Consider the following 13,800-nt stretch of genomic DNA (forward strand, 5'->3'; position numbering starts at 1 on the left):
ATTGAGTTGGAAGACTTCACACTCCAGTTCGAGGATTTTAGGGTCAACCACAGGTACAGGGCGACTCTGTTATCTCAGGCGCTCCAGTTCTTCTTTCAGATGACGATTTTCANTGACGATTTTCGGCGGTCAGGGAGGTGAGACGCATGTCTTTGTCCTCCACGGTTTGCTCTAAAAGGTCATTGCTTCTTGAGGCTTTTTCTTTAATGACCTGTGTCAATTGCTTCCGCTCCTCCAAAGCAGAGGACGGCACGTCCTTGGTTTCTCTGTGGTCGGCGTCCATCTGCTCGATCTTCTTTTGGAGGTGGAATATTTCCAGGTCTTTCTCTTGCGTGAGTTGGATCAAACGTGCATGCTCTAAAGGTGACAATTTGAGGATTTGCTTGTACTTCCTCTTCTCTTCTAACACCTTCTTCTCAGCCCGATACAATTTCACTACTAACCGCCCTTTCTCTACCTTTAAAGCCCTCATGGCAATGTTGTTTTCCAGACACTCCTCGTTGTTACGGAGGATCGATTCTTCCAGCTGGTGTCTTGCATCTTGGAGCGCCAAAACCAACTTCTGGTTTTCTGCTCTGAGATCAGAAGCAACGTTGTTCAGATTGTTGTTCAGCCGCTCCATCTCTGCCAGTTGTTGCGCCACCCTTCCAGGCTCACTTTCCCTTTCTTGAAGGAAGTCATCTTTCCCATTCCCGGGAGACTCTTGCTGTTCGAGGTCTTCAATCCTCTGCTCATACTCATGTAGTTTTGTGCGGTGCCTGTCAATGATGTCTGCCGGTTGCTTCTGGTGGCTACTCTGTAACATCGCTACTTCAAGTTGATGCTGGTCTAGCTCCCTCACCCGTTGTTGTTCTAGGTCCCTGATGGTGATCTTCAGTTTCCAAATTTCACTGGAGTCTACTATCTTTGATGACGACTGGGACAAATGCCTCCAGTGACTAACCTCAGCCTCCAGTGTCTCGAGGTCTTTGACGAGTCTATTGATTTGTGCCTGTGAGGTGATGAGGTCGGCGAAGTCCATCTCCTCGCCCATGGAAGTTCCCTTTCTCACATGCTCGGTGAAATCAATGTGGCTGGTGAAGGAAGGCTCTCTGCCATCCACTTCCCCCGGGGAATGGCCTAGGCCACAGCCCAGGCCACCAACCCAAGGCAACATCTCTGCGGGTCATAAAACTGACCTGGTCCGCTGTGGAAAAGCGTCCAGTGCAGTCGGACTACCCCGCTAAGTGTCCCAGAACCCCTGCCTGCACAAGGCTAAGAATCCAAAGACAATAAGCGTTTCTAGGCAACGCTTGTGTGGGCCCAGCCCCCCCCTCTGCAGGCCAGGTCCTTATAAAGGCCAGGGCCTTGGGCCTTCCCAAGGCCGTCTTTGGCCACTGGTCCCGGTCCCAGCCGCTCATCCCCACGGCTTCCCATGCCAGGGCTGGGCCGCTTCGGCTTCTTCCCCCGCTTTCATGGCGGTCCTGGGCGGGACTCGGGAGTGTGTGCTCCTGCCTGACCGCCCCCAGGTGCCTGCCCACAGAAAATGCACTTGGCCCTCGACTTTCCCCCTAAGTGGTATCACAGTACACAAACTCCTTTGGCGTGTGCTTTCCACGCAACCGAATCTTTTTAATGGAGGTGAAAGGTACACAGCCCCACGCACCCACACCTAGGAGTGAAGGTCCTAGGTGCATTTGACAAATGTCTACACCCGTGCAAGGCATGGCCCTCAAGGAGACTTTGGGCATTTCCAGCCCCCAGAGGCTCCAGAGTGACCTGTCCCTCCCTGCCCCCTCAGCCCTGCGGGGATAGTTGAGTCCCACTCCTGGGTTTGGCGGTTCCCCGGAGGCCCTGAGCGGTGTGACCCATCAACTGCCTCCCGCCCGTGTGAGGCCTAGACCGGGTAGGGGGTTGCCGAGGCAGTGGTGGTGCCCAGTGTGCGGCTCCCCCGCTCTGCACAGGGCGGCCTGGGTATCAGGCGGCGGAGGCCCAAGTGCGCACCGCGTCCCCGGCCTGGCGCCAGGGGACTGCCCGGGCCCTGCACTGTCCCGGCGGGCGGCGCCGCTGGAAGTGACGCGGCGAGGGCGGGGCGCCGGCCTGAGAGGCACCGCCGCCGCCGCCTGGGTCGGGAAGCGATGTAGCCGCGCCAGGCCGTCCCCCGAGCTGCCCGGCCCGAGCCTCGCGGGCCGCCACCGCCACCATGAAGAAGCAATTCAACCGCATGAAGCAGCTGGCCAACCAGACCGTGGGCAGGCGAGTGCACGGATCCGTGTCGGCAGGGCGCTAGTCGGGTGGGGACCGGCGTACCGGGCCGGAGGCCGGAGCCGGCGAAGGGGCCGGGCGGGGGCGCGGCAGGGCCGGCTGCTCTCTGGGCCGCGCGCTCCGGTCCCCTGCTGCCGCCCCGCACAAGGCACGGGGCTCCGGTCCCTGGGCTGCGCCACTCCGCGGCCTAGAACCCAGCTCGGAGCCGCCGCCCGAGCCCCCGGGAGCAGGGGGGTGGGTCGGCCTCCTGAGACAGCCCCCGGCGCGGGTTCCCGCCGCCCATTGTCCAGGCCCCGCCTTGCATCGCCCTGGGGGGACTGGACGCGAGCCTTCCCCTGCCCTCCCCCCGGGTTTGCCCTGGGCGAAAACTCGGGTGACCGGTGTGCCGGAGGACGGATGGGCGCTGTGCTCTGGGGGTGGCGTTCTCAACTTTTCCGGGTCGCCGCGCCGCTGCAGACCCTCCACGTCCGAGTGCCTGATGGCAGTAAATAAGGAAGGGGCGATCAGAGGCCATGGGATCCTCCTAGGGAGTTTCGGGCGTCCATGCAGGGGCTGTACAGGTGCTGCTGTCTCCAAACCCGGGTCCTTATGGACCCGACTGCCCAAGTTCTTGACATTGAGAAATTGGAAATTGGGAGGAAAGAAATGTGGAAACGCCTTGGGCCACTTTTTTTTTTTTTTTTAAATGGGTTTTTAAGAAGCCTTTCTCCCTTTGGATTTGGAAGCAGATCGTTTTCCAGGTTTCTTGGGGACTGCTTTCATGCAGGAAACATTCTTGATTATGAAGCGGCAGAAGAGACCGGAGTTTGCAGACCACCAGGCTGTTGGAACAGGAACGACTGGTGGTTTTGAGAGCTCCTGGAGGTGACTGTCATGTGCCCAGTTATCTGGGGCACATCTTTCAAGGTCTTTTAGGGCAGTTAGCTGTACTGGACCTAGTGACTGTTTATTCAGGGCAGAGACATGAAAGTGTGAGCCTTCCACAGCTCTTGCTTCTTTTTTTTTTTAAACAGTTGAGTCAAAGGGGGAGTTTGGTTTGGCCAAAGCACGTGGAGACAGTTCTTTTTCTGTGTGTGTGCACCAAAATACTTTTACTTCCCCTCCTGTTTTCTAAATTTGCTTTTTACTGTTTCGGTTCCCCCCCCTCACCCCACCATCTAACTTTTTGCTTAGTGGCTTAGTTGTGTTGTTTAATTTTGTTGCTTACCCCACTCTATTATCTTACTGTGCATTTATCCTGTTTTCAGAGTTCATGCCTGTCCCCTAAAGCCTAGTGCTTTTCTGTCATTTGTAGGATATGATAGAAATAATGCTGAGAGGGAGGTAGACAGGACAGTAGTGGGGGCAATGTTTCAACCAAGAATCTGTAAATGAATCCTAAGGTAATTCCTTGTGAGCTTTCTTACCCCCGCCTCCCTTTGCATTCTTAGTAACATGCCTTGGGAAATCGATATTCAATGACTGTCAAGACTGATTTGTCACGTTATCATCTGGACTCTTTATACACTGTATCAGGAAAGGGGTGTTTGCTCTTTTTGTGCAAAGTTCTGAGGCATTTATTTATTTATTTATTTATTTAATTTATTTAACAGAGAGAGAGCACAAGCAGGGGGAGAGGAGGAAGCAGGCTCCCCACTGAGCACGGAGCCTGACCTGGGGCCCTATCCCAGGACCCTGGCATCATGACCTGAGCCGAAGGCAGAGGCTTCACCAGCTCAGCCACCCAGGGGCCCCAGTTCTGGGCCTTTTCAAGCTACCAAGCCAGTCGGCCCCTCTTTGGCCCCAGCTTCCTCTGTAGCAGCTTCTCTCTTCACACTTGGATTCTGGCCATACGTGCCCCACTTCTAGTTCATGGAGCAGGCCGCGCATTCTTACCTGTTAGCCTCTACCTGGGATTCTCCGGAGTTCCTTTCACCACACGAGCCCTGTAGCTGCCTCCTACTCCTTCTTCAGCTCTCCAGGCAAAGGTGTCTGCCTCTAAAAGGCCTTCCCTGATGCTCCAACAGAGACTGGATGGCCCCATCCGGGGGAACGTTCCTAAGTCCACACAGCACCTGGTTTTCCATGATGCAGTGGCCTCTTGACTTGTTATTGTTCTCCAGTAAACAAAATGCCTTGAGAGCCCTTGCTGTCTTTCTTTCTCTTTCATCTCCCAGGGTCTGCTGTGGTGCCTAGCACAGGGTAGAAACTCCACAAAGACTGTCAAATCCAGTGTAAATCTAGTTCTTACCAGATCGCCCTGGCGGTGTGAGCCCAAGTATGGGAAAATGAAAACTGGATAGAGTCAATGGTGATTCATACTGGGACTGTAATTCTGGCCCTGACCTTTGACTCTGTTTGAAAATCTTTATTGCTCGATGCCAGTGGAAGCCGAGGCTATTACAGAGCTATGAAGGGTGTGGCAGTTATGCTCCCAAAGTCAAAACTGTTTTTCTGGGGAAGCTTTTGCTTCACTGCTGTCGATTTCCTTGACATATTTGTATTTCTTCCACTCCAGTCATTGTCAAGGCCTTGGGAGGAAACACAGAGGCAGGAGAGAGCCTAGAACCGTGATTCTGTGTTATCGTGTTATTGGCAAACATCAGAAGTGGGATTCTGGGTGCATTCGACTCAAGAGGAAGGCTAGAAAGTATAGGTCCCCTTCGCCCATGAGTGAAGTCATGTGTGTGAATGGCATGCCCATCGTGTGTGTTATCCATTCAGAGTCTTGCAAGACCATGTTGTCTTCCCAAGAAGGAGGACCTTGTGAGCAACTGCACAGTGAGGTTCCATGGGACGAACATGGGGGAGAATTAGGAATGGCTGGAAGGAGGGAGTTCTCATGATGCGATGTGTTTCCAATGGGAGGATGAATGTGTTTCAGAAGATGGTTTGTGTATCACAGACGTGAGTTTATGTGGTGGTCTCATGACAGGGGAGTCCCAAAGAAGAGAATTAGGATGGTTGATTCATCAAGGGGCACTTCTGGAGCCCGCAGTGTGTGTACTGTTCAAGGTATTAAAGAATCACAAGTGAACACAGCCCAGTTTCTGCCCTGAAGGGGCTCAACAGATCTGTGGAAGAGACAGACAAGCAAGAAATAATTATAGACTAGGAGACAAGTGTTTAGAGAGGGACAGCTAATACAGTGAGCAACACTCTACTCTGAGTGAACGGAGAGAGGTACCAAAACCAAACAAACAGACTGGGAGAAAATTGGAGCAGAGCCTTTCCTCCCATCTGTAAGCATGACTTTCAATGTTCTCTCCTTTTGATTAGGTCTCTTTTTCTTGTAAGAGAACCCAACTCGAATTGCCTTAAGCCAAGATGGGGACTTCACTGGCTCATATGTGACCCAGAGAGTCCAAAAGGACTATGGCTGCAGCCAGGGCTCAATCCAGGGGTTCCACTCTCTAGATAGGCTGTGTCTACAAGGAGACACCTCCGCCCTACCCAGGTTTCCCTCCTCCTCAGTTCAAGTCCCAGAGGGACAGAGACTACTTTTCACTGTGGCTAGAGCCCCAGGATGGACTCTGAAGATGTCTGGCTGGGTCCCATGTCTTGCCCTGGAAATGGGAATGGAGTCAGCCCCACCCAAACCACAGGGACTGGTAATGGGGGGGTACTGGTCCCTCCAGAGAACACCGGGTGCTGTTACCAGCAGGTGGAAAGAAGGAGTGCTGGTCAGGATACAGTAAGTATCACGTCGTGTCTTTTGTAGTCCTGGTGTTAAAAGAAAGATGTATTTTGAAAATCCCCAGTGCAGATAAATAACCCAGCAGATGCAGGTGGTACTTGTGGGGGAGGGGATAGCCTGAGTGCAGGAAGGTGTACACCAGGGTGAGGCACTCAAGGAACGTCGCCTTACGAGGTGTAAGTGTCAAGGAGCACAGCAGTCTGAGCGACTACCTAGGAGACTTGATGACCGAGGTGAGGCTCTGGAAGGGAGTGTCTCTTTAGGTGTTGGTTTGTGCCAAGGTTGAAGTACTCCCTGCAGGTCCGAATGCTTTCCTAGGTAGTAGCCTTTAGAGAAGTCAAGGTTACAGACTCCAGGCGAGTAAAATCAGAGTGACTTAGAGCAGCTGAGGCCCAAGGGGGACCTCACCGGTGCTTGTCTCACCAGAGGGGCATGTGGGAATATGGGCCCAGTGTGGCCTGACCTTTGGAGTTTTTGAGAAAGGCCAGCAATCTGGATTTTCATGAAAATCAGGTGGCATTTAATGCAAATTAAACCACCACCATGACACGACGTGAGGCTCAACAGAATCTGTCTGTGGTCAGACTTGGTCTGTGTGTGGGTCACCAGTTGGCAATTGCACGTGTAAAAGGATCGGAAAGCTAAGGATTCCTGTTACAGGTTTCCTTTTCTCTCCTTACCCTGATGTGACTGCACTCTCGGTGCTTGCATTTGTGGAAAAGTGTCTTTCCTTTTCAGAACTCTCACAAAGATCAGAGAGTCATGCTCATTGGTACTTCTCTAGTGGGTCGGCTTCCCACGTGCTGTCCCAGGACACCTGGCTTGGTTCTCACCTCCTGGTGCTTATCATTTCCCGTTTATGAGGAAGGGAAAATGGCTTGCCACGTTTGCCCAACTACTAAGTGGCCGAGGCAGGACTCAGGGCCAGGGCTTCTGACTCTGGATCCCACATGTTTCTGTCGACAGATCCTGGGCGGGCTGCCTATTCACCTGATTCACCAGGGAAGGGTTCATGTGGATTGGATGCCTTTGGTGCTGGCCGAGCTGCTGGGCTAGGGGCTTTGTGTAAATGATCTCACTGCCTTCTCCATAGAAAGTCCCAGACGTGGTGTTATTTATTCCTGGTTGAATGATGAGGAAGCAAGGACTCAAAAGAGGTCCTCAGGCTAGTTAATGGCAGAGCTGTCATAAACCAGAAACCAAGTCTGGGATTCCAAAGCAGCTCCAAATCCGGACTTCACGTAGGCAGCTCTCCTTGGAGAAAGCCCGCGTTGGAGTTATGTGCAATGCTTTCATAAAATCCTGGAAGCTCGGAGTTGGACGTTGCTCTAGTCCTATGGCTCCTGCCAGGGATGGTGCCCTGGGGGGCATGTGGCAACATCTGGGACATGTTTGTTGGTCCGGACTTGGTTGGGGGCCGGGGTGTCCTGGGATCTGCTGGGAGAGGCCAGGGATGCTGCTGACCATCCTGCCACACACAGGACCGCCTCACCACCCAGAATGATCGGGTCCCAAATGTCAAGAGTGTTGAGGTTGGGAAACCCTGCTTCAGTCCTTTTAGATTCTGGATATGTGAATGATGAAAACCAAACATCTGCACTGCTTGCCCGGCATCGATGTGTTCTGTTTGGTTGATTTCTTAAATATGCAAGTATTTATTACAATCATTGGCCCATATTTAAAGATTCGGTGTTGTCCCATGAAAACCTGGGTTTCCAGGTTCTTCTGCAATCACGAAGACCTAGCAATGTCTGGCGTTGCTCCCTCATACAAGCAGTAGTGGCTGACTAGCCACTGTCCCCTCTGGATTGGGCATCAACCATCCGTTTTGCCCCACTTCCTACTGGCTTGTTTTGCCGTGTTAACATTCCTTGCAGACCCCTCCCTATTAACAGAAATCTAATGACCTTCCCCAGGAGCAGAAGACTCACTGCCTGCCCCATTGTGTTAAGGGGCAACACAAATTCTCACAGTGAGTCAAAATGAATCTCCGCTTGGCCATCCCAGGGCAGTCCTCTGGTGCCACAAGGAATCACTCTGTCCCCCGTAAGACATCCCTTTCTGTACTCAACATCACAAACCACACCCTTCACTTTATCAGCAGGAACATTCTCCATCCCTCACCTATTCCACACATGGAAATCCTCTGCCTTTTCTAGGGGAGCTCTGAACAGGATTTCTGAGAAAGGGGAGGTAGCAATGTGTTGTTTGCTGCGATCTGAGTGGATCCCATCCAGCGTCTGCGTAGAGCAGAGGAGGAAAGAAATCTGTTATCCTCGCAGGTTCTTCTGAGTCTGATCTTGCGTGGCCTTGTTATATACTTCACGTATTGTGAAATCCTGGAATATCAAACAGTATTTATAGGTCAGTGAAAACCCATTGTTCACTGAAACAAAAACGAACCCTAAACAGATGTGCTCCTGTGGCATCGGTTTTACATGGGAAGGCAGCATGTTATTCTCATCTGAAATAATTTCTGTGTTAGTGGTTCCCAGTATGTCTGTGGTAGACCCTTCCACCCTGTCCCCCCGCCCGAGGGACTTGACATTCTGACGTAGGGTCCCAGAATTTGTTATCTGCACCATGCATTCTCGTCAGACTGTAGAAGTTTGGCATATATCATTCTATTTCTGTTTCTCAAACGTAGGTAGATGCCACAGTAATTCATCAAGTATAAATCGCTTTAAAAATATTACTACACTCCTATCTGCTTTGTCTCTGTGTTAAAATAGGAGCCTCTTTTTAAAAAGTTTGAGGGGTTAGTCCATGATGTTCCTGCCTTTCCAGGGCCCCAGGGATCTGACGCTGCCCTTGTATTTGGACAGAGACACGTCCCTTCTCTCCTGTCTTCTCAGACCGTTCCCTTAGGTGATCTCAGCCCCCTTGCACCTACGATCTCACGGCTGATGACTTTCAGTTCTATGTCTTCAGCCCTGGTATCTCTTCCTGCCTAGACTGATCTTCCTCTCGAACGTCTCGACTTGAATGTCCTGCTAAAATTCAGCTCATGAACAACACCCTCTGATTGGCTTTCCTTCCCTGTATTCCTTAGTCTGTGGGTGGGCACACTCTGGCCTAGAGGCCAAATCCTGCCCACTGCCTTTTTTTTAAAAAAAAAAAAAAAAAAAAAAAAAAAAAAAAAAAAAATGTTTATTAGAACCCAAGCACACACTGCTGCAGCAAAGCTGGGCAGTTAACAGTGACCGCACGGCCCACAGAGCACGTGCGACTGACCGTCTGGCCCTTTACAGGAAGCGTTTGCAGACACCTGCCCTGGCACTTCGAATGCCACACCACACCTCCCCTGTCGTCTGTGAGTCCCCCTTTCTCCTCCATGTTCTTCACATCCAGGTTTTCCCCATGATCTGGCATTTCTGCCTCTGGGGTATCTTTGACTTGGTCTCTGCCTCTCGATGGCCTGAGTTCAAGCTTTCCTTCTTCCTTTCTTTCTTTTTAAACCTGGACTCGAAATTGTCTTCCAACTGGCTTAGCTAGCTTGAGCTGGATTTTATCCCTTTTGCGGGACATCTAGGCCTCCACTCTGGTTTGGCATGGCTAATCACAATTTTATCATAGCCCTTCTTCTCTAAATTATTTTCTTCTGATGAATTCTCTGGAGTCCAGAATCATGACATTTGTAGGAGATTAATATGGATGTGGTCACAGTATTGCTAAATTGCCTTCTCCGTGATAGTGCTGTCCTTTAGTTTCAGGACAACAAATGATGTGCCCTGGAATGCGTGTCATTGTATGCGGCGTGAGGCGTGTGCTATTTCACCATTATGCTAGTAGCATTTGATGTCGCCTTGTAAAAGAAAATTTGCAACCTCTTTAAATTTTTTCCACTAAGGTTGAAATGAATAAAATATATTTGTATTTCTTTATGAGTTTTCTGTCTGTGTCATTTGCTCATCTAATTGCCATGGCATTAATGGCCCGTTGTCGATTTTATTGTTCTGTTACCAGTTCGGTTCAACAGATGTCTACTGAGAACCTGTCAGAGGCTGGGGTTAAAAAGATCACCGATTCCTAGGAACTTGAGTCGGGAGACAGACTTACGAGCAGATAATTCGAATATGCCTAGTTGTACTTATTTTAGCAGATCTTGGGTGTTAGTAAGGAAATATTAATGCCGTGTCTTGATTTATTCATATATCGCAACATAAACAAGTTAACATTCTTATCCTTGGGTACCTTACATAATGAGTGAGGGAACCCGTTCATGACCGTGTACACGTTTGATACAAGTTTCAGAAGATAAAGTGGATTCTGTTGAAAACCCAGCACTGTGATTTATAGAAGACATTGTTTTAAAAAAAAATTTTTTTTTTGAAGATAATTTCTTTATTTGAGAAAGAGAGAGAGAGAGCACACAAGCTGTGGGTGGGAGGTAGGAAGAAGGAGAGGGAAAGGGAGAGGCAGACTTCTCGCTGAGCAGGGAGCCCATAGGCTAGATCCTAGAATCTGAGCCAAAGGCAGCCACTTAACCGACTGAGTCACCCACGCACCCCAAAGACACTGCTTTTGAATAGGTACAGCCTCCTTGTAGCCGATGATGTGAAAACAATATTAAATTCATCTTCAGCTCTCCAGGCTGTAAGACTTCTCTCTAATGTCTTTCTACTTCCTGTTAATTATAGCTTATTAATGATTTGCATAGGCTGCTTCCTTCTGATTAGTCCCAAGACGTTTCTCTCTGACTGTCCTTTCCCACAGTTCCTTTTAGGTGTCTTCCTTATCAGGGATACTTTGGTCTAGTAGTCCACTTAATCTCTCCTTAAATGTTTCATTAGCATGTCTTCTATCTTTTCTAAGTGGGTTAGCCAAATGTATGCGTCCTAAAGAATTTTAAATCATAAATGGTAGACAAAGTCAATAGGTACTCAAATGAATATGAAAGTCTAAATAAATAAATGTTCAGAACTGCCAGAAATTCTTCTAAGCAATGACCAGCTACCAGTGACCCGACAGTGTGAACATTTCTAAGTCTACCGGTTTGGATTTCACGTGGTCACTGGATACTTTGAGATGTGTGGGCTGGACTGGCCAGTTGAACCCATGCCCATCTGTACCTTGGGAAAACACACCAAAGTGTTTCTACCTCACTAGATACGGTGGGTGCTAGGATAGATGGAGCATGGACACTGGCTTGGGGTTCTGCAAACATTTCTCTGACATGCGACACTTGAGCCATCTTGATAACAGGAAATAGAGATGACAGGTGAACAAGAGCTCCCAGAGGGAAGAAAAATTCTCGGGAAACCTAACCAACTGACAGTTTTATCCTTTAACTTAATGTTTTATGTCTATAAATTAACTTAATATTTTTTGTCTGTAAATTGTCTCTATCTGATTGCTAGCAGTGGGAAAATTCTGTCCAGCTCTTATTTTCAAATTAGGTAGTAAACTAATGGTTTTTTGTATATCTGTATGTACTTAAGCCCAGAATGACTGGGGTGTTTAAATTCACAAGCCTCTGGATGCATTTCCATCCAATAGATGGAGTAAGTTGGTTCTTCACAAAGTTTTAAAAAGCTTTAAAAGCAGCATACTCTTATTTCCTTTGCCAAATAAAAACTGACTGCCATCTTTCCCTAAAAGAGACAATTTTGTTGTACATTGAAACCCTATGGAAGCATCATTTCTCACAGTGTCACTTTTAATTTCTTTAATTTTCACCATGTTGGTTCATCCCTTACATCCTTTTCAGTACTCTCATTGCTTTTGCATTCTTGGACCCACTAGGATGCATAACATTCCCCAAACAACCCCAAGATGGCAGAACTAAAACACATGAGCACTGATGACTGTGGACACCAACTTTTAGAGACCGGCAGTGTTGATTGGCTTTTGTTTTCATCTGTGGGAGACCATCGTTAGAAAAGCTTCTGTGCCAGTTTTGGGGGATCATGGTTTGAGGACCACTGCAATAAAAATGGGGGAGGCGGGGCCCCTGGGTGGCTCAGTTNTACTCTCATTGCTTTTGCATTCTTGGACCCACTAGGATGCATAACGTTCCCCAAAGAACCCCAAGATGGAAGGACTAAAACACATGAGCACTGACGACTGTGGACACCAACTTTTAGAGACCGGCAGTGTTGATTGGCTTTTGTTTTCATCTGTGGGAGACCATCGTTAGAAAAGCTTCCGTGCCAGTTTTGGGGGATCGTGGTTTGAGGACCACTGCAATAAAAATGGGGGAGCCGGGGCCCCTGGGTGGCTCAGTCGCTTAAGCGTCTGCCTTCAGCTCAGGTCAGGATCCCAGAGTCCTGGGATTAAGTCCCACATTGGGCTCCCTGCTCCGCGAGGAGTCTGCTTCTCCCCCTCCCTCTGCCTGCCGCTCCCCCTACTTGTACTCTTTCTCTGTCAGATAAATAAATTAAATCTTAAAAAAAAAAAAAGAATTGGGGGAGCCTGTATATGCAGAAGATTGAGAAAGCCAAGTTGGTGCTCTAGGAGGACCACTCTGGTGGCAGGTGACTTGCGACTGTGGAGGAAGGGGAAGGAGGGGGAGAAGTGAAAGAAACTATTGCAACAGGCTAGGGAGTAGGACCATGGCGTGGGGACTGACTTGAAAACCTGTTTAGCACCATGGTGTTTGGGGTGAAGAAGGGAGAGAGGGAAGGGCTGAGGTGATTTGTGTTATGGCTGGATGTCATCTACCAAAATAGGTTGCCCAGTGATTCTTCACTTCCGTTCGTTTCTAATGCACCTCTTTTTTTAAACATACAATTCTCACACCGGCTTTGACTTTATGTTGGCTTTCTTTCCCTTGACGTATGGCTTTGGGCGTGTGTGTTTGTGCCTGCCGACACCACACTGTGCTAATAACTAGCGATGTGTAACGTGGTTTAAATCTGGCAGAGCTGGTCTTCCTTAGCTTTTTTTTTCTTACTTAGTCTCACCTCTTTCTGTATAGAAATGAATTTTGGTCTCCCTTTGTTTCTAGCTCCCAGAAAAACTCACTTATGATTTTGGTTGGTCTAAAGCTCATTTATCCACATAATATTTATTGGGTGCCTGCTAGGGGCTAGGTCCTGAGGATACAAAAACAAATAAATCCCAGGTATTTATGGTCTAGCATATCCGCAAACTAAACCTTGGGGAGAGTTGATGTCTTTTCAACTCGAGCATGGCTTATCTCTTCCTATACTCAAAGCTTTTGTGTGCTTCCTAAGTATTTTGTTATTGTTGGAAATAGTGCCTAATTAGTTTAGTTGGTAAACATGAGTGATGTTCATGTTTGTATATATATTTATTTACTTTACTAAGCTAGTTGCAGCTGATCCCTTTGTTACTTCTTTGAATTTTTATGTGTATAGTATTATCCGTCATGTTTTTATTTCTGCTTTTCCTATTATTTATTTCAGTGATTTCTCTTTTATCTCTCATTTAATGGGTTAGACTCCAAAATAATGTGTCACTGTATAATTGTTTGCAGCAATGTGGTATAAAGGGCTTGTGATTTCACCCCTGTTAGGCATTCCAAAAATGTGATAAGGACTGGTAAAGCCCTGTTTAAATGCAAATGTCCTCATCCGAGTGGTTCCTGATGGAAATCTACAAGCCTTTTCCTGGTCTTTTCGGAGCCACACAGCTTTTAGTATGTCTGACCTTAGAGCTTAGTCATAAGATTGGCAGGTGTGTGGCTTAAAGGCAGAAATGTGAATTTGTGCTAGCCCAACCATGCAGAGAAAACAACTGCATTGCACTTGGACTGAGGAAGGAACTGGAAAAGAAATCTGAAATGGAGCAGAAGTAGCAGTCTGGNAAAACAACTTCTAAAGAAGTGGTTAGCAGGTCGCGGGCTCGGGGACTTAGCTGCAGCCTTTGGCTCTTGGAGCAGTCTTTAGGAATAGAAGCCTTGCTACCCATAGATT

The 13,800-nt window shown here is 48.6% G+C and overlaps 1 protein-coding gene across 1 annotated transcript in view; it reads left to right on the forward strand.

Moving 5' to 3' along the window:
- Window positions 1-2,044: 2,044 nt before the first annotated feature.
- Window positions 2,045-13,800, forward strand: part of LOC117804154 (rho GTPase-activating protein 17-like) — a 53,895-nt gene continuing 42,139 nt past the window's right edge. Inside the window, exon 1 of the mRNA XM_034670234.1 lies at window positions 2,045-2,235. Coding sequence (XP_034526125.1) covers window positions 2,183-2,235 — 53 coding nt within the window. The 5' untranslated portion in view covers window positions 2,045-2,182. The remainder of the gene's footprint in view (window positions 2,236-13,800) is intronic.

The sequence above is a fragment of the Ailuropoda melanoleuca genome, chromosome 10 (assembly GCF_002007445.2).
Source record: "Ailuropoda melanoleuca isolate Jingjing chromosome 10, ASM200744v2, whole genome shotgun sequence".
Taxonomy (NCBI): domain Eukaryota; kingdom Metazoa; phylum Chordata; class Mammalia; order Carnivora; family Ursidae; genus Ailuropoda; species Ailuropoda melanoleuca.